Below are 23888 nucleotides of genomic sequence, written 5' to 3'. Positions count from 1 at the left end.
TTATACAAACAAATAAAACACGAGTAAAGAACATATGAATTTTTGTTTGTAGGTGTAAAATATTTGGAAATTTAGTGACATGACCCAGTAACAAAAAATTATGTTATTATAGTTCATAAGTTTTGTAAGAGAAGCATTACACTAATTTGAAAATAATTTGGAAATCACAAAAATAATGCCAAACATATTTTACTAACTGCAATCATAAATTTACTTGAGAAAAATGGATTTAGCAAGATCTCTATTTGAAACGAGAAATCACGAAGGTTATGTTGGAAAAGAAGCTAACACGGTAAACAGTAGTTTGATCACCAACTTAAATATTTAAAACTGTATTAACATTTCTAATAAATATATAATTCACAAATAGTAAATGTTATACATAAATACAATATTGAGTAGCTCTTTACCTTGTGCTATTAGTACCAGAATTCAGCATTGCATACAATTTCTAACTTCTTCATTTATTATGATTATGAAACATAATAATTAGAGGTAAATTCGCCCACATTTATTATTTTACTTTTTTCAGAAACGGGAATTTGAGCAAGTAATAGAACCTGATGATACAGATGATAGTATAATTGAAAGTTTCAGCCAAGGCCTTACTGTATCTGATACTGTGTTACCTAGTCCTGGAAGTCCTTTTTCGGCATTGACACTCAGTATGTGTCCACAGGATATTATTGCAAAACAGGCTGTTCCAGATGATCCTAATTCCCAACCGGAATACAGGTAATATTCTTATTAGTGGTAAAATAATGTAGAAATAAACCATTTTTATGGGTTTATATTTATGGTAACTATAATATTAATAAGTAAATACTATCCACTTACACTTGTGTTGGATATAGAGCAGCTGAGTAATTCCAGCAGTGGAATTGTCCTTTTTTTGTTTTTAATACTTACTTATGTCTATAGGTTTTGCTGGTAGTTGTAGTGACAATTTTTGAGATTTGTTGTTCCATTTCTTAACTGCATGTGCTTTTATATATCTCAATATTTTATATTTTTCAGCCAGTTCTATAACCAAGTAAATAAATTTAATATATAATAAGTTAATACAACATAAAATAACTCCGTACTTGAACCAATTGAGAGAAAGAATAAATTGGGCTATGAAAACAAATAGGAGGTACTCTAAAACACATGAAAATTTTGAATTTTTGATAGTTAAATGGAATTATGAAATACCTAGGAATTAAGATTTTAGCTGAGGGCAGTGTCTGTGTTGGTTTAGGTCTGCTTTGATATCATCATTATGTGGATGGAAAACATCCTAAAAAGAAGGTCGTGAATACTGCAGTGCCTTGTGAGACCAGTATAATTGGTCTGGGTTTCACATTTCAGCAAAACACATTAAATCAATATACAACATGGTCTACACCTGAAACCTCTAGAATAGAAAAATAAGAATAGTCTGACAATTAGACAAACTGCAATTCAAGTAGCAGAATATGAAGAAAACGCTATTGGAAAAATTAGTATCTAGGTTGATAAAGCTTTATGAATTTGTTATTTAAAATTGTTTTAAATACGCCATTATTATTACATATAAATAATTAACAGTGAGTAATTGAAATTACCAATAAGTAATTTCATTTGTTCAAATATTTATAAAATGCCTTCATCTGAATATTCCAATAATCTTGAATGGTAGTGTGTTTAAGCTGTTTCACCTAGATTTAATATTCGACAGTTAGATGTAATTTATTTCCTTTTTGATAACAAGGTGAAAGTAAATTAATGAATGATTTATTTGTTTTAAAAGATATTTTATTTTTAGATTTGATGAATTTGGATTCCGTGTTGATGAAGAAGATGGTCCTGAACAAAATTCCAGTAAACTTCTTGGTATTCCTTTTGTTGAAGATCCTCAGCATAGGTAATTATCAATAATTTTTGTCGTATCAGAAATGTAATGAACTTACATAGTGCAAAAGTGCCAAAATCTTGCGGCTATAATGTTTGACAAATTGTTTATTAATTATCTTAATCATTGTATGATATTGTTCATAAGTGAAATGAATATTTTTCATTGACAATAACTACTAAAATTATTTATATTGTTTGTAAAATACAACAAACATCAACTATTAGATAACATTGTATAAACATATATTATCGAAATATTTTGTATTTAATACACAAACAAGTTGTAAAATTGAACTTTGAAGAGTGGATTGAAGCTCGCAATGTTTAGACCCATATCATTATACATCTTCCATGTTATTTCCTGTTGGACTGTCAGTCTACCATCTTTATGAATCACACTTAGGTTTACTGATTTTAGCTAAATAGATTTTCTCATATATATCAGAATTACAGTAAGGTGGTCCTCAATTGTTTATATGGCAAGTTAGGAGATGCAAATTCCATTTAACCATTGTCCGTATCATACACAATTTTTATGATGCCATTTTGTCATAGTTTTATTGTAGTTAGCTTTAAGGTTTGTAATTTTTTATATCGCCCCATTTTTTCTTCATTGGAGGAAAATTCTGAGAAATGTACTAGATAATTGTTCTAAATGTATATATAGTAAAGAATTTGTTGCTATGTAGCTTTTCTAACCAACTAACGAGTATATAGCAGTTAATCTTTGCATCAAGTCTTCTTCGAAGTGACTACCTAAATTGTTGTATATAATAAGCTCTTTTTAGTAATATTTGCTTGATTTTTCAATCCCAATATTTATGCAATAAAGATTCTTTTTGATTATATCTTAAAAAACTTAGTTAATACATGTTCCATGTTTAAATACACTATTGCCCATTTTTATATTATTCTAGAACTCTTATATTTTACTTATTTATAAAACAATTTTTGATATTCATGTTGGAAAATGTTTGCAAACACTCACAGGTACATTGTCTAACATGTGTTTTGATAACTTTGTCAGTAAGAGTAATGTTGGTGAAGTGTAAGTAAACAATGTGTTCAGTTAATAGAAGCTATTGTTGTTTAAATATACATAATAAGTAATTTTTAATTTGTAATGCCTTCCAAAAGCGACAAGTTTGTTAGTAATTTTCTTTATGCCTCTATGCCTCCAATAGTATACCTTAGTGAATTATTTTATGATGGACTTGTAGGTTGCAGTGGGTGGCTCACCTAGAATTCTCACACAATAAAGAAGTATCAAATTTAACATGGGATAAAGTGGAATTAAGGTTACCAAGAACTGATAAACTTGCTACAATGGTAAGATCAGGTATTCCCCATTCTTTAAGACCTCAGATGTGGATGAGAATGTCTGGAGCTCTAGAGAAGAAATATCAATCAGAGCTCTCTTACAAAGATATTGTAAAAGTATCCAGCAATGATTCTTTGATGACGTCCAAACAAATTGAAAAAGATTTGTTACACATTATGCCAACAAATGCCTGTTACAGTAATATTAATAGTACAGGTATTCCAAGATTGAGAAGGATTTTGCGTGGCATTGCTTGGCTATATCCAGAAATTGGGTAAGTCGGCGATATTAACCCTTAGATGACTATTAATCTAAAATACTATCTCTCAAAAATCGTGAAATTTTGACTTTTTCATTTATTTTATTCCAAATCTGTTACACATACTGTAACTCAAGTACACAATATTATGATATTATTTTTGTTGAAACTATTAATATAATTAAGTCTGGGAATGAATTTTTTCAACTATTGTTTACTATAGTTTGTAATCACTTTTGGATCAAGTTCTTAAAAATACCTGTAACATAACCTAAAAGTCATGTAGTTTAAGAGGATATTATTAAATTGCGATTATTTTTTAGCTATTGTCAAGGTATGGGTATGATTGCAGCATCTCTTATATTGTTTATGGAAGAAGAGTGTGCATTTTGGATTATGGTGACCATAGTGGAAGATTTGCTACCAGCATCTTACTATAGTTCAACACTAATAGGTATAAAACAGAAAGAGACTTATATTGGTTTCTTGCAATCTATCGATCTATAATTTAATATATATAGATTGTTTGACAGGAAATAATGTATAAACTCTTTCCTTTGAAACCCTACTTCCCTGGGTAAAGCATCTTTCTCAGAAAGTAGTATTCGGCGTCAGTTAAAGTATATACATAACTGGTAATTAGATGAGGTAAAAAATTAATATTAAACTGGACACCACCACGTTTTTAACGAACGACGTTAAAAATGAATAAAAAGAAGGAGGACAAACTGGAAACACCTTATGAATTAAATTAATAAAAACTAAACAAACTATCCCCGGACACGATTCTCCAAATTAATATGTATTGCTGTGAATAATAAAAAAAGTTTCAGCAACAAATAAATTTATTGAATAAAAAAATAATAAATTCGATCAACTGCATATCCAAAACAGCACAACGACTGAAAGAAGTTATAAATCAAAAACAACTCAGATTTCTATATATTAAAGATAAGACTGGAACTTATCTATGGAAATCCAGGATGGTTGCAGCCTCAACTGAATTCCCAGTTGTTGGAGTTGAATTTATTGAATTGAACTAAAGAAAGAATATATATATATATATATATATATATATATATATATATATATATATATTCGAAGAGTAGGAAGTCGATAACAAATTAATTTTTCAAAATATCAGAATTTTAGAAATTTCTGAAGAATGTAAAGATGGTAAAAATATATGATTTCTTAAAGTGGTGTAGCGTGCAGTAATATAACCTTAGGCGAGGTCACATCTGTAAAACCGGAATCTACTCATTAAATATATCTTACCAAGCGCTTTTATACAACATAGATACTCATGATAGTGAAAAAATATAAACGCGTGGTGGAAGAATATTCAAGGCCGAAAAAAACAACAAAAAACAAACAAAAACAACACTCGCACAAACATCGGGGAACCCCCATTTCAAGTCAAACTTTCTTATAAACGACTGACTCTTTAGTCACACGCGCCGAGTTTGATAAAGCAAACGGCTTCTGTGTTTTTAAAATATTAAACCAGAATTAACGTTTCATCTTATTTATTTCTGATTCAGGAATAACTGTATTTTAACATTTATATTGCTATCACACCGTGTAAGTATAATAATCGGGGTTTCTAGATCTTACGGCATCGCAATTTCCTGTTCTGGAACATATTATTATACCTAAGCTGCAATTTTTGGAACCGTTGGGGTTATTCATATACATATTTATTGCCACTACACCCATATTGACCGTTTCACACCATAAGTCGTGAATAGTGTGTTCAGTACAAGTAATGTATTTTAAATGTCAGCAAGCTTGCTTTATTAATATTTCGTGGGTACTCAACATATCTGCATTTAAATATAACGTAAAAAGTACACGGACTCTTCTTTTTAAAACACTATATTGTTATGATGAGCTAATGAAGTTTATTAGTTCATTTGTTGAAAGTGGTCTTGAGTATATTTGATCTGGAAGATATTTGGATAATATATTGAAGACCTATTTGCAAAAGCAAACTACGTTTTTTACGCTCTCATAGATTTCTTCCTCCATCCTAGGTGTAGAGATAAATGTCTGAAAAACCAAATTTATGATATTTGATTAGGTTAATAGAATTTTACATTAAATGTATATATGTACAAATAAGATTCACAGTAAAGAATATAATAATCACATTGGTTCCGGGACAGATGGTAGATTGCATTTTAACTTTGTTCAACATTTTATGTGTTAATAATTCTTTTTAATTTGCAGGAATCCAAGCAGATCAACGAGTACTAAGAACATTAATATCTAGTTACTTACCCGATACTGATGAAGTATTGAAGAATCATGACATTGAACTATCTTTAATAACTTTACATTGGTTTTTAACCTTATTCGCCAGTGTGGTCCACATGAAAATTTTACTCCGAATATGGGATTTATTTTTCTTTGAAGGATCTATAGTTCTGTTCCAGGTGACACTTAGTATGTTAAAAATGAAAGAACCATTTTTGAAAGGATTGGAAAATTCTGCTCAAATTTTCAACGCTTTGTCCGACATTCCTGGAGACATCGATGATGTAGACATGTTGTTAGAGGTATATTAATTATCCTTATAAACAATAAAACAAACAACTAAATTGTCAATGTAAACATATTTTGATAGTAAATAGGTGTGGCTATGTTTTGTGGACCCTTTAAATAGAGTTTCTATAACCTAATCTGTGGAGGTCCAATTGAGAATAAACTCCTAATATATCATACACATAATTCTGTGTATCTTACTTTTCTCACTTCTAGGTTTCCAAAGAACTAACAGGATCATTGAATGATGTTATGCTAGAAACTTATAGAAGAAGGCATTTGGCTTATTTAATGGCAGATCATGGTACATTAGTAGGAAATCCTGATTCTGCTCCTAATCTTCCAAAACAACATTTAGCAAGGTAAGCTAGTGATACTCAAAATTTAACGTTTATCTTATTTTACTATATAAAAAATGAAATATCTGAATTCTGTGCTTTGTTTAATTTTATCTGTGTACATATTGCTTCTTCTGTTTTGTTAATAAGTTTTCAGGAAAATTGTATAAAAGCTGATCACACTGGGTGTCGATTATTTATTATGTCTTTTTAATTTCATTTGGCAATTTGCTAACTGTGTGAATAAAAGAAAAAAAAATACTGTTATTAAGTTAATAAAGGCCTGAATAATATTTAGACAGTAAATAATAAATTTTTGAAACAACTTGTTGATAAAAAACATCAAATGTATTTTGAAATTGCTATATTGAATATACTGTCCAAAACTGTACACCACTTTAAAGACATAAAAATAACTAGGTTGCTTAATCCAGATTACCATAATTGCTTCATGCACTTGAATGGCATATACTGGAAACTATTTCATGTTGAAGAATGTTTACTGAATAGTTGTTTTGGGTAGATCTTGGTAACAAAATAAACTGGCATTGGCAGTGCGACTTCATCCACTATAAGCACTAAAAAAAATGTGGTGCTAGCATAGATTTATTATCGTCAATTGCAGCTATAAGAGAGTAGTGGTAGATTTGCAGTGTGTAATGAGTATAATAAATATGGTTTCTAACACCCAATCTGCTTTAAACTTGATAGGAAAAAGTGCGAGTATGATTGATATATTTCACTTCAAAGTATCTTAGTATTTGTAAATTCTTATCCCTTATCTAAAGCTTGTATTGATGTCGACGCATCTAGCAAATAAAATAAAGGAATGGTACATTGCGCCAGTTGGTTGTTGGGGAATTATTAAATTAACGTAGTTCCATTCTTCTATATCCAATGAAACTTAGTTGTTGATACTAATTATTAAAAGAAAATTCTTACATTTTTGAGTCAACTTTGTGCAAAAAGATTCTGAAGCTGCACACTTCTTAAATGCTATATCTTAATACAGTAGTGAGAGATTGCAAGTAGATATAAGCCTAAATAAAGGTATTTTGAATAAGGAAATTAGCGTTGTTACAGAATTAATTGGCATAATGATATAGCTATTTTTCAATATGAAGATAAAACAACCTATTGGTTGTGAAATTACGTAAATACCATAATATATGTTTGGGTGGCTTACGAGTTTGCGATGTAATTAGAAAATGTTGATGATTCACGTCAGGTTATAGTTATAGCGTATGCGTATTCTTACAAAGACGTAAGATCTCGCTTGTATAAATAACGAAAACATTTTTTTAGTGAATAATAAGCAAAAAATTACCATAATAGAAATATACATTCGCTATTTTCTGAGGTATTGGATGCACATAAAAACTTTGTTTTTATGTTATGAGCATTGGAAAAGTTCATTTCAAATATTCGGAAAATTAAACTTTGTGTCTTTAAATGCACAACTTTGCTACAATTTAATTTATCTCACAGTTTTCGATATTCCAATCATATATCTCGTATGTGGGATTTCTGGTATTATTTTCTTGTTTGTTCTATCTTATTAAAACCTCAACGGATTTAAATCTAAGCGCTCGACATATTCTAACTGGTAATGGGCACTAAGTGAGTCTATTAAACGTACATGGTATTATTCAAAAATATTCGAAAAATGTGTTTAAATGTTCTAATGATTTGTAAGTAACATATGATATTATCCCTTAATTGGCTCGAGGCATTTTTTATTATAAGACGCCGGAGAATTATTATACATTATAACAATCATCTTTATACCAACAGTTCTGACGTGTTCGTCAGAAAACACATATCATATTGAAAGAAACCATCAAAAATGGTCTAATTTTATAGATTTTGTGAAATATTTATATATAAGTTTTTTAAAAACCAAGAAATATATTCTAAGATAAATAATAAAATATTTAGGATCCAACAATATATTTGAAAATATTATAAAAATTCAAAAGTATAAAATAACTTTCACAGTTTCAATATTTGGATCTTATTCCGCGTTGAAGTTGGCTAACCTGACATCTTCCAATCGATTCCCGGTCATTCGGTTGCACAGCTAAAACATCTCGTTGCCAATGTCTCTTAAAAGTTTTCATTACCTAACCTCAAAACGAAAATAATCATTTAACGCCTAGAGTTTGACGGAATTGCTTCTGCATGAAACATGTTAAGTATATATTTTATTTTATTTTAATACAAATAATGGAAGATGCAAAACGTAAAAATAATAAAGGAAAACGAAAAAAACGAGAAGTGAAAAGTGTAGTGTCTTCGTACCTTCATCAACGAAACTACTGTAACTTACAAACATTTCTAATAACAAAGAAGCAACAAATAACACAAGCGCTGGTTGAAACTGCTGTAGGAAGACCTAATTCAATACTTTACCGCTGTGATCCTTTAGTAATCGAACAGAATTTTACAAAGTTTTTATTTTGGTTGAGAGAGCAAACAAATTTCAAAAACCATGAACATGATGTTGAACGTATGGTTGCGCCGTTATTTTGTCACATTTATATGGAAATTCTTCGTTATGAACATAGTGATAGAGCAGCATCATTTTTTAAATCTCATTTTCAACTATTAAATGAAAATAATTGTGATAGAACTATTAGAGAATTATTTTTTGCTAATGGTGAAGTTAGAAAGGACATATCTAAATACAAGGAAAAATTTAGAAGCAATAGAATGGTTGTCCAAGTGGATTCCGAGTTTTTAAAAAAATTGAAAAAGTTTGTGCTTGAAAATTGTCATATTATGTTTGTTCAAGTGCTGCAAACGTATTTTGATTTTCAAATGAATGATTTTATTAGGAAAGAGAATGATAAAGTTATTCATAGGCAGTCGTTAAACAATGACCAAAAATATGAAAATTTTATAAATGTGAGAAGAGATTTGAAAAATGAACCGACCCCAGTTTTCACAGTTCATATTAATAACAACAAACATAATATACCATGTGGTTTATTAAGACGACAGTGTGGATTAGTTATACTTGCAGAAAATAATGCTTTACGTCTGATGCCTTTGCACCCTATGGATTCGATACTAGGTTTAAATGTTAGTGGTCATTTAAAATTTATGCATCATTCTAAATACATTTACAGTGTAGACATATCATCCAATAATAAAGTGTTAGTATCAGGATCTGCAGATGGGACATTGTGTATATATGATTTAGTTAATTTAAGATTAGTGAAAAGATGCACAGGTCACTTAGGATCAATTTATTGTGTTAAAATTAGCAGCAATTGTCTCTATGTAGCAACGGGTAGTTCAGATGGGACAGGAAGACTTTGGCATGTTAAAAACGGTAGGTTGATAAGAACTTTTTGTGGTCATATTCAGGCTGTGACATCTTTAGAATTTCATCCAAACTGTTTATACATAGCTACAGGATCGGCAGATAGGAACATCAGATTATGGTGTGTAAACAAAGCTAATACTCTAAGATTATTACATGCTAGCAAAGGTACTATTTATAATTTAGCATTTAGTCCATGTGGCAAACTAATAGCTAGTGCAAGTGATGATAAAAGTGTTAGGATATGGGATATATTGAATTCTAAGGTAATTATTGAATTTAAGTGTAAAGATTCTTCTCTTTTCAAAGTAATTTGGAAATTTGATGGTAGTGAAATTTGTGTTGGAAGTTTAGATGGCACAATTAGAGTTTGGAGTGTAACTAGGACACATAATGGTGAAAACAAATATGCAGATCCTATTGTTACACGTTCACTTAATGCAAAATTATTGAGTATAGATTATGCATTTGGTACCTTTGGAATTTTAACAGTATGATGAATGTTTTTTATAAGTTGAACAATTTTTGGCCAAAAATTGAATTTTATCTATCAATCACTGTAATCCCAATATGGTTCCAACCGGGCTTGTTTTTTATACAAAACTTAAATTACCACTTCAACATACCTGTTCACTCAAGTCGATTCCTGAAGGCACATAATAAATGTTTTGGCGAAAGGATAATTTATTGGTGTAAGTGTATGTTGAAGGTAATAAAATACGAGAAAGAAAAAAATTGGTATTTTGTCAAGTCATCTATATTTTTATCTGAACTTTGTTTAATTTATACTGAAACAGGCACAAAGTAAAAGATGAAACAATAACTATAGTTTAAATGTAATCTCAATGGAGATTGTATCAATATCTGTACATAGTTAATTTATTTTGAATAAGTACCTTACTTGAATTGTTCTTACCCTCAAATTGTAGCATATTGAAAGATTTTTAGCTGATCAAAACTAAATATTCAAGTTTAAAGAAAGGTTTTCAGAATAGTTGTTTTTTAGTAATAATATACTTGTATTTATAAAACTATGCTAAGTAATACTTGAGTTTATTACTCATCTAATAATTGTGCCAAAAATAAATTCACATCTATTTATAATAAATTAAGTAGGCTTATCACATACTCTTATTATGTATTTAGAAAATTTAATCAAATTCATTTGAATATAATTAGTGCAGAGGAACTTTTTCAGCTCCCAAAATTTTTTTCTGATCAAGAAATTTCATATTTTATATCAGCATAAACAATGAAATCTTGGAAGTAGATATTTTCATTGCTTTGAAAATTATTTCAAGAGATATTCAAGACAAGACAATTCTTTTTAGTCCTTGAATTTTTCCAATATTATTATTCAAATTAAACCTATATAACCCCAATTTAGGTAGAACAACTATCAGCTGATTGCAGATCCTAACCCAGAACCAGATTTTTATCACAGTTTCCGAACGTCGCGTTCAATTTTCGCGGGAAATTTTAAATTTATAACATGATCTACAGAAAAAATTTGATTTTTTAACTTTCTGATGTGTATTAATTGTATAGTAGATTCTAGATATTTAATAATTATTATTGAGCAAAATTTATCTTTAAAAAAAAACAAATTTTAAAACAGAAGAGACCTAAAATCAAGAACATTAAAAAGCATTAATATATCAAAGGGTCTAGGAAATAAGAAATTAAATATATTTTGCATTTTACACACAAATCAAAGTAGGAAGTCTTAATCAAGTAATGTACACTTCTGTTTATTTAAATAGCATACAAGGGACAGGTTTTTGCAATTTTTTTCCGTGAAAATTCACTTGATATTTGTTGCTATGTTTACCAATATTAAGTTATCAGGTAAGTGTTTACAAAACAATTTCCATATATACTAAAATTATTAACCATTTCAGTAGTCATCTTCCACTTTCAGTTAACTGAGGAGGCAATAAGTACACTTTTTACTTAAACTGAATTCAAATTCATTATCGATTTATCTATCACTGACAATGACAGTGACATTAAGTAGGAACTCCGATTTATGTATGTATGTTTTTTTAGTGAACAGAAGTGTACATTGTAATTATTTTAGATGTTTTAATATGATACATCATTTTTTGTGAAGTTGTTGTGTTTCCTTTATACAATATGTTATACTTTTAGAAATTTACGCATATAAATAAAGCGAAAAAACGCTTGATCATAATTTAATATAAAATTATCAAATTGTTGTGTGCAGTAATGTACCTTATGATTTTTGTAATATCTTTTATTTTTTTGAGTTGAGATTGGTACTTGTGGTTTATACAGGCCAAATCATTCTGAAATGGTGTTTACTAACCGATTGTTATGAGGGCCTGAACATAGGGCTCTGTGTGGAAAAACAAATATAATTGAAAAGTATTGGTTACCTCCCGTTGTTTTTACTAAGTGTGATGGCATTTGTGGTAGCGAAAACAGACACCCTAGTAGTCCCATCTTGAAAGTAATATAGTGATGTAATGGGAAAAAGTTCTGGAGGAATGATACTATAAAAATGACAATAGTATTGGAATTCTGTATTCAAAGCAAGCTGCTAATAGTAGGTAGAAAGCTCTCCTGAGCATATATTATTCTTATGCGCCAATATCCAAGCCGCACAACCAACTCAATATATTGTCAGCATGCTTCGCCACATTCATTTCAAAGTCGTTAACAAAAATCTACATATAAAAGGTGAATTGGGGCAAACTAGAAAGTGCTAAATATACTGTTTACACCAACACTAACACATTGTCTGACGCGCGTTTCGGTAACCAAGTTATCGTCTTCAGGGACTGAAGGTAAACTAAAATCTAATAACTTGACAAAAATATATATGGAACAAAACTATTTCCAGTACAACAACGAATTCTACAAGCAAGATGAAGGAACAGCAATGGGAAACTTCCTATCACTGTTCATGAGTCATTTTGAAAAGCAAATCGGTCAAGAGTTTCAGTATTTTCCCAGGGTATGGTACAGGTATGTGGATGATATTATCGCCATATTCAATACGAAGAAGGTAAACATAAACGAATTCATTTTGGAATTCAACTCAAAATATCCATCTATAAAGTTCACCTATGAAATGGAAAATAATGGACAGTTACCATTTTTGGACACTTTAGTAATTAGGAATAGTAATAGGTTAGAATTTGATGTATTTAGGAAAAACACCGCTGCAAGCAGGTACATCCCGGCTGATTCTTTTCATTATATCCAACATAAAATGGCCAGTATCCATTTCCTGGTACATCTGTTAATTCACTTTCCACTTGCCATCGAGAGATACAATAAGAAAAGGTCCTTCATTGAGGATGTAGCTGTACTCAACGGTTATGAAAAAAGAATTGTAAATAGGTTAATCAATCGTCATAAGAAATCTCTATGTGAAACCACTTTTTTCCAAACCCAAAGTAAAAAACAAGAAAAATTTGCTCTGATACCTTTCAGTCCTCTTTATACGAGAGGATTAGCAGAGTGGGTTTAAAATTGGTTTATAAATCCAACAACACATTAAAACAATTGTTGAGCAATCCTAAGGATAAAATATCAAATTTGGAAAAGAGTGGTATATATGAAATAAGTTGTGGTGATTGTGACTGAAAGTATATTGGGCAGACTAAGAGACCCGTTATTGTCCGGTTTAAAGAACACATAGTTCATTTGAAATATGGACGGACCGGAAAATTACGCTGCCAGTCACATTCATTGCATAAATATTAATAATGTAAAATTGTTAAAAAATGTATCCAATAGTAAATTATTGGATACATTTGAGAGTATTGAAATTGCTAAATATAAGAGTAGCTTAAATAGGGACAAAGGCCCAATTCCTTACAGCCCACTCTTTAGTTTAGTAGTCAAAGAATAAACATGAATATTCCCAAGGAGATTTTTCCGCCGGAATTAATTTTTGCGGGAGGTGGCTTATTGGTGGGAAAATTTATTAAAAAACAGGTAAGTCAAGTTATTAGATTTTAGTTTAACTTAAGTCTCTGAAGACGATAAATTGGTTATCGAAACGCGCGTCAGACAGTGTACTTGTTAGTGGTTGTGTAAACAGTATATTCAGTATGAATATCGCCAACGGTTCTAGAAATTCCAACTTAGTAGAAAGTGCTATATAGATTGTTTATCTTCACAATAATATTTGTAAATTGTTACATGCAAATTGTCCCATTTCTGTTCATAACCTATTCAGAGACCTCCATATTGGAAATTCTGTCGTTAGTTAGACGTCCTCTTGAGTACGACTATAGGTTATAGTACATTATGTTGTCAAAAATCAAGTCTTCTAGTTTTAATTCTTGTTTGGATACCTATGATTTTTGTATAATATACATATTTAAATTTTTTTCACATACATTAAACGATTTTATTGAATTTATATATAAGGCTCAAAATATAATTGCAAAAAATACAAAAACTGAAATTTAACATGCGTCATGTTTATTATGATTAGTTTTTTTAAAGGCAGGTTTACCTTTAATTTATATTTAAGGAAATAAGCTGGCTGGCCAGCTATATTTCAAAAAATTTGATATCTTTGTATATATTGTATAGTAGCATATTAAAAAATATAGTTCTGTAGAAGCGGGAACGTTATTGTTTTGTTTCTACAAAAAAAGATATTTTGTATTAAATGTTTAAAAACCTTTCTTTAAAATTAATAGAAATGCCTATACTCTTGATGTGTTGGTTTCTGGAATTTTGAATAGTTTATTGAAACTAAAACACGTCGATATTCCATCAAATACAGAGTTATAGGAACATTTTTATAATTGAAGTTTATTATCAATATACAAAACCGCATTCAAACTCTAAAGACCGTATTTATTAAAGCGTCTTTAATCTCCGAATTTGATAAAGAAATAATAGAATAGGTGGTAATTTTCACTAAAATGTGTCGTTTGAAAAAAGAAAAAGAAAATTATGGACCTTTAGTACCTTTTTAATGAAGAATTCAAAAGTTGTATATTGTATATAGATATTTCGATTTAAAGGTGAATACACCGAGAAAAATATATTGAAAATTGGTTTTTTTTGGAAAGGACGGAACATGTGAAAGAAGTGAAATTATTATTTCCTACTGCAGTACATCAACGTCGAATTAAAATGAATCTAACTTTTCTTGATTTATCATTTTTATTACAACAAATTCAGTAAAAATTATCAAAATTGTTCAACTATTCCATTTTTTCTATGATCTTATCAGTTATGTGTTATTGCAGGTACAACTGTTATTGAGATACTAAATTTCCAGGCTCTATTTCGAATACTGTTTTCAATATTTTAAATACGATTTTTCAAGTTTCTGTTTAGATATGCAAAACCAGTACAGAATATATTTTACTCCAACCATTTTTTCTTAACATATAATTGCAGCTTTAATATTTTAAGGGTAAATATTGAACAAAAGTGATAATTGTACATAGTCATAAAAAATTTATATTTATTATTTCTAAAATTGTGAAACATCAAATATTTACCAATATTAACCTTAATGTGAAGATTTTTTTTCTTCACAGGTTAATTATTTTATTGTTTTCTATTTTTACACAGTAAATCCATTTTATAAAAAATGATTTTTGCTTTTCCTCTGATACATTGTCCCTTATTCATATACTCATATCGTAGTATCAAGATTTTTTAAAATATATGGGGAATCCGTCATTTACTAAATATATAATATTAATTAAAATGTATTGTATGAACTAAGTAGACACCCTTTCCTTTAATCTGGACTTTCATTTTAAATACTAATCAATAAACGTGAACTTCAGAAAAATCGTGTCTGCTTAAGATCAGCAAGAAATGAATACCAAATAAGATACCAGATATAATGTGATAAAACCGAAATTATTTTTGGTTCCTAAATTCTATGTTATGTTTCCTTTGATAACTGGTATTATAAATTGTGATTTTCCGATTTGTTTTAAAGAAACTATACGTGGATACTAGGATAGATTTTGTAGTATACTGAAATAAATGGATGACTTAATCAAGTAACGTCGATGTACTTATGATAATCTAATTCTGTTATTTATTATAATTTTGCTATTTTAGAAAACTTCAATTATTGTGAATATTATTTTCGTTGATATTCTCAAGCAACGTTTTCAAGAAGTATAGAAAACCAAAAGAGAAGAAAATAAATAAGTAAAATATAATTCTAATGAAAAGTAGAAATCACTTCAATTATTCTCAATTTTAAATATTCCCATAACTTTTGAGTTGGAAATCTCTTTTCCCTCTAGTAGATCCAGTTTACTAGAGGACTAAATTTAATAATATACTATTGTTCCATTCAATAATATGCCATTTTAATAAAAATGTTGGAACTATTTATTTTACAATTGTCAATTTAAAATTTTCAATCTCGGATTTGCCGTAATCGATTATCGTGTTGTCGGTTGCGTAGACATTAATATCTCGTTCTTTCAGGTTTTCATAACCTAACCTAGAAAAATTAGTTATTTAACGCCTTTCGCGGACAACGGCATCGTTTCTGCATGAAACATGTTACGTGTGTATTTTATTTTATTTTGACACAAATAATGGATGATGCCAAACGTAAAAATAATAAAGGAAAACGGAAAAAAAGAGAAGTGAAAAATGTAGTGTCTTCTTACCTTCAAAAGAGAAATTACTGTAATTTACAAACATTTTCAATTACAAAGAAACAACAACTGTCTCAATCTTTAGTAGAAACTGCTGTTGGACGATCTAATTCCATTCTTTATCGATGTGATCCTTTAGTAATAGAACAGAATTTTACAAAATTTTTAATTTGGTTAAAGGACCAAACAAAACACCATAATAATAATGATATTGAACGTATTGTTGCTCCACTGTTTTGCCATGTTTATATGGAGATTCTACGTTATGAGCATAGTGATAGAGCTACAACATTTTTTAAATCTAATATTCCATTAATAAATGAAAGTAAGTGTGATAATATAATAAAACAACTATTTTTTCCGAATGGTGATGTAAGGAAAGATATATCTAGATTTAAGGAGAAATTTAGAAGCAATAGAATCGTATTACGATTGAATCTTGAATTTTTAAAGAAATTGAAGAAATTTGTGCTTGAAAACTGTCATATCGTATTTCTACAAGTACTACAAACATACTTTGATTTTCAAATAAATGATTTTGTTAGAAAAGAAAATGATATTATCACACCTTATGAGTTTCCCACAGAAGCCAAATATCAAAAGTTTTCAAATGCTAGAAAGGAATTGAAAAATGAACAAGCATTAATTTATACTGTGAAAATAAACAATGATAAATATGATGTACCTTGTGGTTTATTGAAAAGACAGTGTGGACTAGTCATTCTTGCAGAACATAACGCTTTACGTTTGATGCCCTTACATGCTTTAGACACAATCCTCAGTGTGAAAATTAATAGTCACTTAAAGTTTATGCATCATTCTGATTATATTTATAGTGTAGACATATCTTCAGATAACAAAGTATTAGTAACAGGATCTGCTGATAGGACTTTATGTATTTACAATTTAGAGTCTATGACATTAGTGAAAAAGTGTACAGGACACCTAGGCTCAATTTATTGTGTAAAAATTGGTTGCAATGGAAAATATGTTGCAACAGGTTGTGCAGATGGAACTGCTAGGCTATGGCATCTAAAAACTGGGAAAGTGTTAAGAATATTCTGTGGCCATAATCAGGCTGTAACATGTGTAGTGTTTCATCCAAATTGCCTATATATAGCTACAGGATCAGCAGATAAGAACATAAGGTTGTGGTGTATAAATAAAGCTATGAGTTTGAGACTACTGCATGCAAGTAAAGGAACTATATATGATATAGCGTTTAGTCCATGTGGGAAATTAATTGCCAGTGCATGTGATGATGGTATTTTGATATGGGACATATTGAATTCTAAAGTGATTATTGAATTTAGATGTAAAGACTCTACACTCTTAAAAATTATTTGGAAAACTGATGGTAGTGAAATTTGTGCTGGGAGTGTAGATGGCATAATCAGAATATGGAATATAAATAGGACTCTAGATAATTGTGAAAATAACAAATATATAGATCCTATAGTTACTCTTTCCCTTAATGCAAAAATATTGAGTATTGAGTATGCTTTTGGGACTTATGGGCTTTTGACAGTATGATATATATTTCTAATTTTCATAATTGTCTTACGGTTGATATTATATTTATATTATTAAAATTTAAAAATACTCATTGAGGGAAGACAATAATTTAGGTAATATTTCTCTAATTGATCATTTAAATGTAAATAGTTAATTTATTTCAAATAAGTACCTACTACAAAATGGTGTTACTCAAAAAATTTTGAATTTAGTAGTAAATTTGGGTGAAATCCATCATTTGTGAATTTTAAAGAAAGGAGTACCTATATCAAGTGAACATTTCACAATGTGTGTAATTTGTATAAAATGTATATATGTAATATCTATTTAACTTTATTTATTTTGACAAAACTAGTGATATCTAACATTAAATTGATTGTTTTTACAATAATATCAGAATATATTTTTTGAAAATAGATATTTTATTAAATTGAGTAGAATCTAGTATTTTAAGTGATTATCAAATATTTTTATAGTATCAATGCTTGTGTGATGAAAACCTTTTAGAATTGCTTCATATTTTTTAAATTAAAAGCACAAAATTAAATTATATTCAAGTCACTTCTTGTACGTGAAGTTATATTTTTTATCTCCATTGTATTTGATATTTATTATTTAGCCTATGATTCTTTACAAACAATATTTTTCAAATAATATTAAAACTGAATCAAAACAATTATAACAATGTGTTTGATTGAATGAATTCCAGTTAAACTATTTACATTTCAAGCAAAAAAATTATTTCATTGATTATTTTTTTGAGATTGCATGAAATTAAACAATATTCTTTATATTGATTATTACAAGAGGTATTGCAGTTTAATTTGTGTATTAATATTTCCCGATTTTGTCTCTTTTAATTTAATGCTCGTTTTTTTGTTTATTAGCTTATCTGTTGGTGACATTCTGAGAGATGATAGAAACATTGTTAATGTATTCTCACTGTCAGAAGAGCTATGCATATTCCTTTTCATCTTTCTGGGCAGTGTAACATCATTTAAAAAAAAGAAGAGGCAGCCTTGATCCCAGAACGTTGCCTTGTGTATCCCTACTGATATGTGTTAGGTATGGGAAGCTGTTTTCCATCTTAATTGAAACTATCTTCATGTAATCAATCATCGAGTAGTTTTCTATGTTTGTATACAAACCTCCAGGCTAAGCTTTATCAAATACTTGTTGAATATCCAAAAAGTGTTTTCCACATCTTATTTTTTTTTTAATTTTTCTATTAAGCCAATTATTCAATGTGATTATTTTCTCTAAATCCAAACTAGTGGTTCAGTGTGAGGATTTTTTCAATTTATTATCATATAGATAGGCAACTAAATTGACTCTTCTATTTTCAACATTGGTGAGTTAATTTTTTGTCCATTTGTACGTTTTCTGTATTTAGTTTCTTTGATAAGGCTGTGATGAGTAACAATAATGCACATTTTACTCAGGAGCTTAAACTTATAATGGACGGCTAGAATTATTGGGATCAGCCACAGCATGACCAAACAATTCTGATCAATCTCGGAGGTAAATTAGTGTATGACACCTAGTTATGGGATGCTGATGCTCTTGTGTGCTGTTTTGCAATGACTGCCAATTTCAGATGGTGAAAGCGAGTGTGTCGGATGACCAGCATTCTATCAGTACATGCCATCCTGATTCCTATTCATATATGCTGTAACTGTGCCTCTTTGAACCACAAATTCTCTTCACAATTTCAAGCTAGATCCCTCGATACAAATTATTAAGCGCCCTTCTATTGGTTGTAGAACTCTTTTTTTCAGTTGCTTAGCAGTGACAGTTGCTCAAGAAACTGGAAGAATGAGTTCCAAGCCAAGAGAGTACTGGCCAGACCCATCGCCGGCTCGTCAGTTATTTGTTTCCCAGCAAGCCGAAATGGCTTTGTAATCAAATTATCTTAAGGATATTGCTTCTTTTCAAATTCTGGAAGTGACTGCTGTAGAAGTAAGCAATAATTTCGATTTTGCCACTCCGCACACTATACCGCTATTTATGGCTTGCTTAGTGGCTTTGACTTTTGCCCCAAAAACCGTCACATATTCGGTACAGCACACCTCAGGACCGACAATTTATATTTCCGTAAACCATCAGTATAGTAAACAATGTTATAGAATATAAGCATCAGTCCATCACCTGTTTGCATTAGTTAAGTTGCATGTCCTCTTGAATAATCTTCACATACGAGGATATATTGAAAAATTCTTAGCCAGCCTACTATAGAACCAAACAAAATTTCAATGTCAAAATATTTTATTACTAAACATATTCTCCTCTCAATTGGATACATTTATTACAGAGAACCTGCAACGTCTCTAGACCTTTCAAAAAAAATGTTTCTTCTTGCTCTGCAAACCAGACCTCCACAGCTTTTATTACCTCCTCGTTGGAAGAAAATTTACGATCTTTTAAACTTTTTTTCAGTTGAGGAAAGAAATGATAATCGGACGGAGCGAAATCTGGTGAATACTGGTGCTCCAGTAATTGAAACCCTAAATAACGAATTTTTTGAATGGCAACATGAGATTTCTGTGCAGAGGGGTTGTTCAACACCTTTGGATAGCTTTCTGCGTCTTTTCTCTTTAATTTTTCCCGTAGAGTGGTCAGTAATGTCGAATAGTAATCTCCAGTTATTGGTCTACCCTTATCCAAAAAATCTATTATGATTACTCCATGGCAATCCCAAAAAACTGAAGTAAGAACACGAAGGACACGAAACTTCTTAGGTCTTGGAGTGTCGCCATTCCATCGATTGTTGCTTTGTTTTTGGATCGTTGAAATGCACCCAAGTTTCATCTATAGTAACAATTCGGTTTAAGAAGTCTACATCGTTTTCAAATCGAGCGCAGATCGAACGCGATGCTTCTAACCTTGCACGCTTTTGGTCAACATTCAAACATTTGGGGATCCATTTTGCAGCAATATTTATCATGTCCAAATTGACGTGAACTATATGATGAATGCATTCGTATGAAATATTCAGTGCTTCAGATATCCGTTTTAGCCCAATTCGACGGTTTGATAAAATCATGTCATGAACTGCATCGATATTTTCGGGGACTGACACAGAAACTGGCCTTCCCGATCGGTCATCATCTTCAATGGAAAATTTACCTCTTATGAAGCGTGCAGTCCAATTTTTCATGGTCGAATACGAAGGACATTGATCACCAAGGGTATTAAGCATATCTCCGTAAATCTGCTTATCTCTTAACTCTTGTAAATACAGGTACTTAATGATTGCTCGATACTCCAATTTTTCGATTTTCACAATTTAGGTGGACATCTTTTTTCTTGTAATTTATTGCGTAACTCTGGTTTACTTTTTTGACGTGAAACTTTACACTTCTAATTAGTTATTGTTCGTTGCTGTGGTAACGCAATTTTTTTTTTTGGTTATGCATGTAAGTGGTCTAGGCTAAATAGATATCAATACACCCTCGTATTATTCTAATGAATTGAATTTAGCTTGAGAGTTCTACTCGTGCTCAGTCGAATAGCTCATTGTTTCTCAAACTAAAGAGTTGCGAGGTTGCATGTAAAAAAGAAATCTTTTTAAAAGGCAGTTCAAAGAAGAAAATTGGGAGCCTTTAGGCTTTAACGAAAAATGTGTATGTGTAATGTTTCTTGTTATATGATAAGCCTTTTATTTGCACAAAAGTACATTTAAATATAAATAGAGCTATGTATGGAAGGACTTACAGCAAGTGTTAGATCTGTTGCGTGGTATTTATGTCACTAAAATGGAGTTATTGCTGTAAAGAACATGACTAATGAACTGAAATAAACATTAAGTGATGCTATGAGGATAGTCAATTTCATCAAAAGTAGAGCTGTTAAGATGTGGGAAAGTATTTCAAACAGCTTTTCCTTCATACTGATTGAAAGGTGACATTCTGACATTTCTTTCTTGACAAAAAGCGCAGCCTCAACCAAATAATTTTATCAACTTTGATTGCGTTGAATCCTAATAACCAATTTTGGCAAATTATGCTGTGCGAGTTTTATTTCCTTTCACGACTACCTACTTGCGAGTTTCTCTGTTCTTATGACGGAAATGAGTATGGAAACACATGAGGAGTAAAAGCAGATCTTATATTAAGAACGATGAGGACTAGATTGCAAAACAAGATAAATACATATAAGAACACTCACGCTAAATATTCTCCATCCAGCCGCAACTGACTCGAACCCGCACCAGCAGACCATTAACCAGGGCGGTATAGGGTACCATTCAAAGCAAAACGCGCGGAATTCGTAACGGTCTCACAATACTACGAAAATTTGAGGAAAAATGAGTTTTTAAAGCAGATATGGAAATACAGAAGTAAAAATATCTTCATTTAGATATTTGACTATTTTCTATCATTTACCCAAATTATTACTCTTAACAGTAGTTACAGGAAGCGCCTAAAATAGTTAATTATGACATTCGCTAATGAATGTCAACATTTACAGCATACGGTCTTTCACATTATTACCACATTCTCATACTGCAGCATTAGACTCTCAAATATCTATAAATAAGTGCCAAATTAGAATAGTATTGATTTTTAAAACTACAGAGAATACTTGTTCTCTCGATCTCAAACTAACATCACCTACCTCTTAGACTCGATGTCTTAGGAAAATCTGAAATCTTTTCAACTTGTTTATCACATTGATAAACTTATAATTCAAGTAAAACGGAAATAACTTTGTAAATGGAAGTTGTCAATTTTAAAATAGCTTCGTTCGCGGACCTAATTCCTAACCAGTTCTAGAATCAAATAGTGTTAGTGTAAACACATTATTCAGAGTGTTCTGCATAAAAACCGATACAAAGCATAGGTATATGGTGGGCCCAAAGTATGACGATTGAGGTCAATTAACCTTTACACCAAGTTGTATCCTAGAGGAGTTATAGGACCCAAAATTTCGAAAAATAGTATTCCTTTCCAACCATTTAACTTAAAAATACCAAATTTGGTACACTGTATGGGACTGTTAAGGGCATTAAGTACTTTGGGACCTTATAACTTCTCATGGATGCAACTTGGTATAAAGGTAAATTGCGCCAAATCGTCGTATTTTGTGTACCCTATATGTCTCTGCTCTGTGTCGGTTTTTATAAATGAATTAAAGTTTATTGTTTATTCACTTAATCTCTCACATGTCAACTTGAGAAAAGACAAGAATAACAAAAATATGTAGCAGTTGTAAGTAGTGAGAGATACTCAACCGTTTCGCAATCAAGCATGCTTATTATAGGGATCCTGAATTGGTTGTAATTGTCAAAACAAAGCTATTACTGAATATATATATATATATATATATATATATATATATATATATATATATATATATATATATATATATATATATATATATATATATATATACTGAATAACTGTATAGTTGATATACGAGGAGTAATACAAAAAATAAAATGAACTATTTTATTTATAACAAAATGGAAGGTGATATAAAATTTGTTTTAATCTTCACTTTGTAACATTTACGCAAGATACCTTTCAAAATAATTCGCACAGTGCTAAACTAGTGAGTGAGGTAGGAGAGGACAGACAGGAAGGCTTTGAACGGCCAAAAATTCGAGAGTTGAAAGCAATTTATGACACTCCGCTTTCTCATGGTGATAAAGAAAATCGTTGGACTATGCTTCAGGTCTTTGATCGCACGAAATCGTAAACGCACTGTACCCTTTTTGTGAAATTCATAGTTTATACCTGTAGTTGCTTCTCTTGGACCAAACTCTGATCGCATTATGCCATCATAACTAAGAATTTTTTATTTCTTTTCTCTTTAGTAACATTTTGGAAGCGAAACATGGATTTGTATAAACTTATTGTTAATGCACTGTTTAAAACTCACTACAGACACTGCAAACACAAACGGATGAGGCATAAGTAATTGCCGCTATAAAAATTAATTCACCGTATTTTTTGTTCATACCTCGTATATATTGATTGAAGATAAAAGTAAAAGAATACAATATATAAAAATTCAAGAATAAAAGCACATTAAATATCCTAGTATCGTTAGAGCTATTCTATTTTTATTG

At 30.2% G+C, this 23888-nt stretch overlaps 3 protein-coding genes across 3 annotated transcripts in view; all 3 read left to right on the top strand.

The window, feature by feature from the left end:
* Positions 1-2: 2 nt before the first annotated feature.
* The window catches only part of LOC130900456 (small G protein signaling modulator 3 homolog), a 42337-nt gene continuing 18451 nt past the window's right edge, over positions 3-23888 (top strand). Inside the window, exons 1-7 of the mRNA XM_057811090.1 lie at positions 3-292; positions 533-735; positions 1787-1885; positions 3096-3470; positions 3779-3909; positions 5688-6016; positions 6219-6364. Coding sequence (XP_057667073.1) covers positions 224-292; positions 533-735; positions 1787-1885; positions 3096-3470; positions 3779-3909; positions 5688-6016; positions 6219-6364 — 1352 coding nt within the window. The 5' untranslated portion in view covers positions 3-223. The remainder of the gene's footprint in view (positions 293-532; positions 736-1786; positions 1886-3095; positions 3471-3778; positions 3910-5687; positions 6017-6218; positions 6365-23888) is intronic.
* On the top strand, positions 6374-10403 carry LOC130900463 (TAF5-like RNA polymerase II p300/CBP-associated factor-associated factor 65 kDa subunit 5L). The gene has a single exon (XM_057811103.1). It carries the CDS (start codon positions 8522-8524, stop codon positions 10163-10165), a length of 1644 nt encoding a protein of 547 aa, XP_057667086.1. The 5' UTR covers positions 6374-8521; the 3' UTR covers positions 10166-10403.
* Positions 10396-23151, top strand: LOC130900471 (TAF5-like RNA polymerase II p300/CBP-associated factor-associated factor 65 kDa subunit 5L). Its single transcript, XM_057811115.1, has one exon. The coding sequence runs from the start codon at positions 16193-16195 to the stop codon at positions 17831-17833; it is 1641 nt and encodes a 546-aa protein (XP_057667098.1). The 5' UTR covers positions 10396-16192; the 3' UTR covers positions 17834-23151.

This window comes from Diorhabda carinulata, chromosome 1 (genome assembly GCF_026250575.1).
Source record: "Diorhabda carinulata isolate Delta chromosome 1, icDioCari1.1, whole genome shotgun sequence".
Lineage (NCBI taxonomy): Eukaryota > Metazoa > Arthropoda > Insecta > Coleoptera > Chrysomelidae > Diorhabda > Diorhabda carinulata.
Note: the sequence above shows the minus strand (reverse complement) of the source record. Positions and strands in the feature narration are given on the sequence as shown.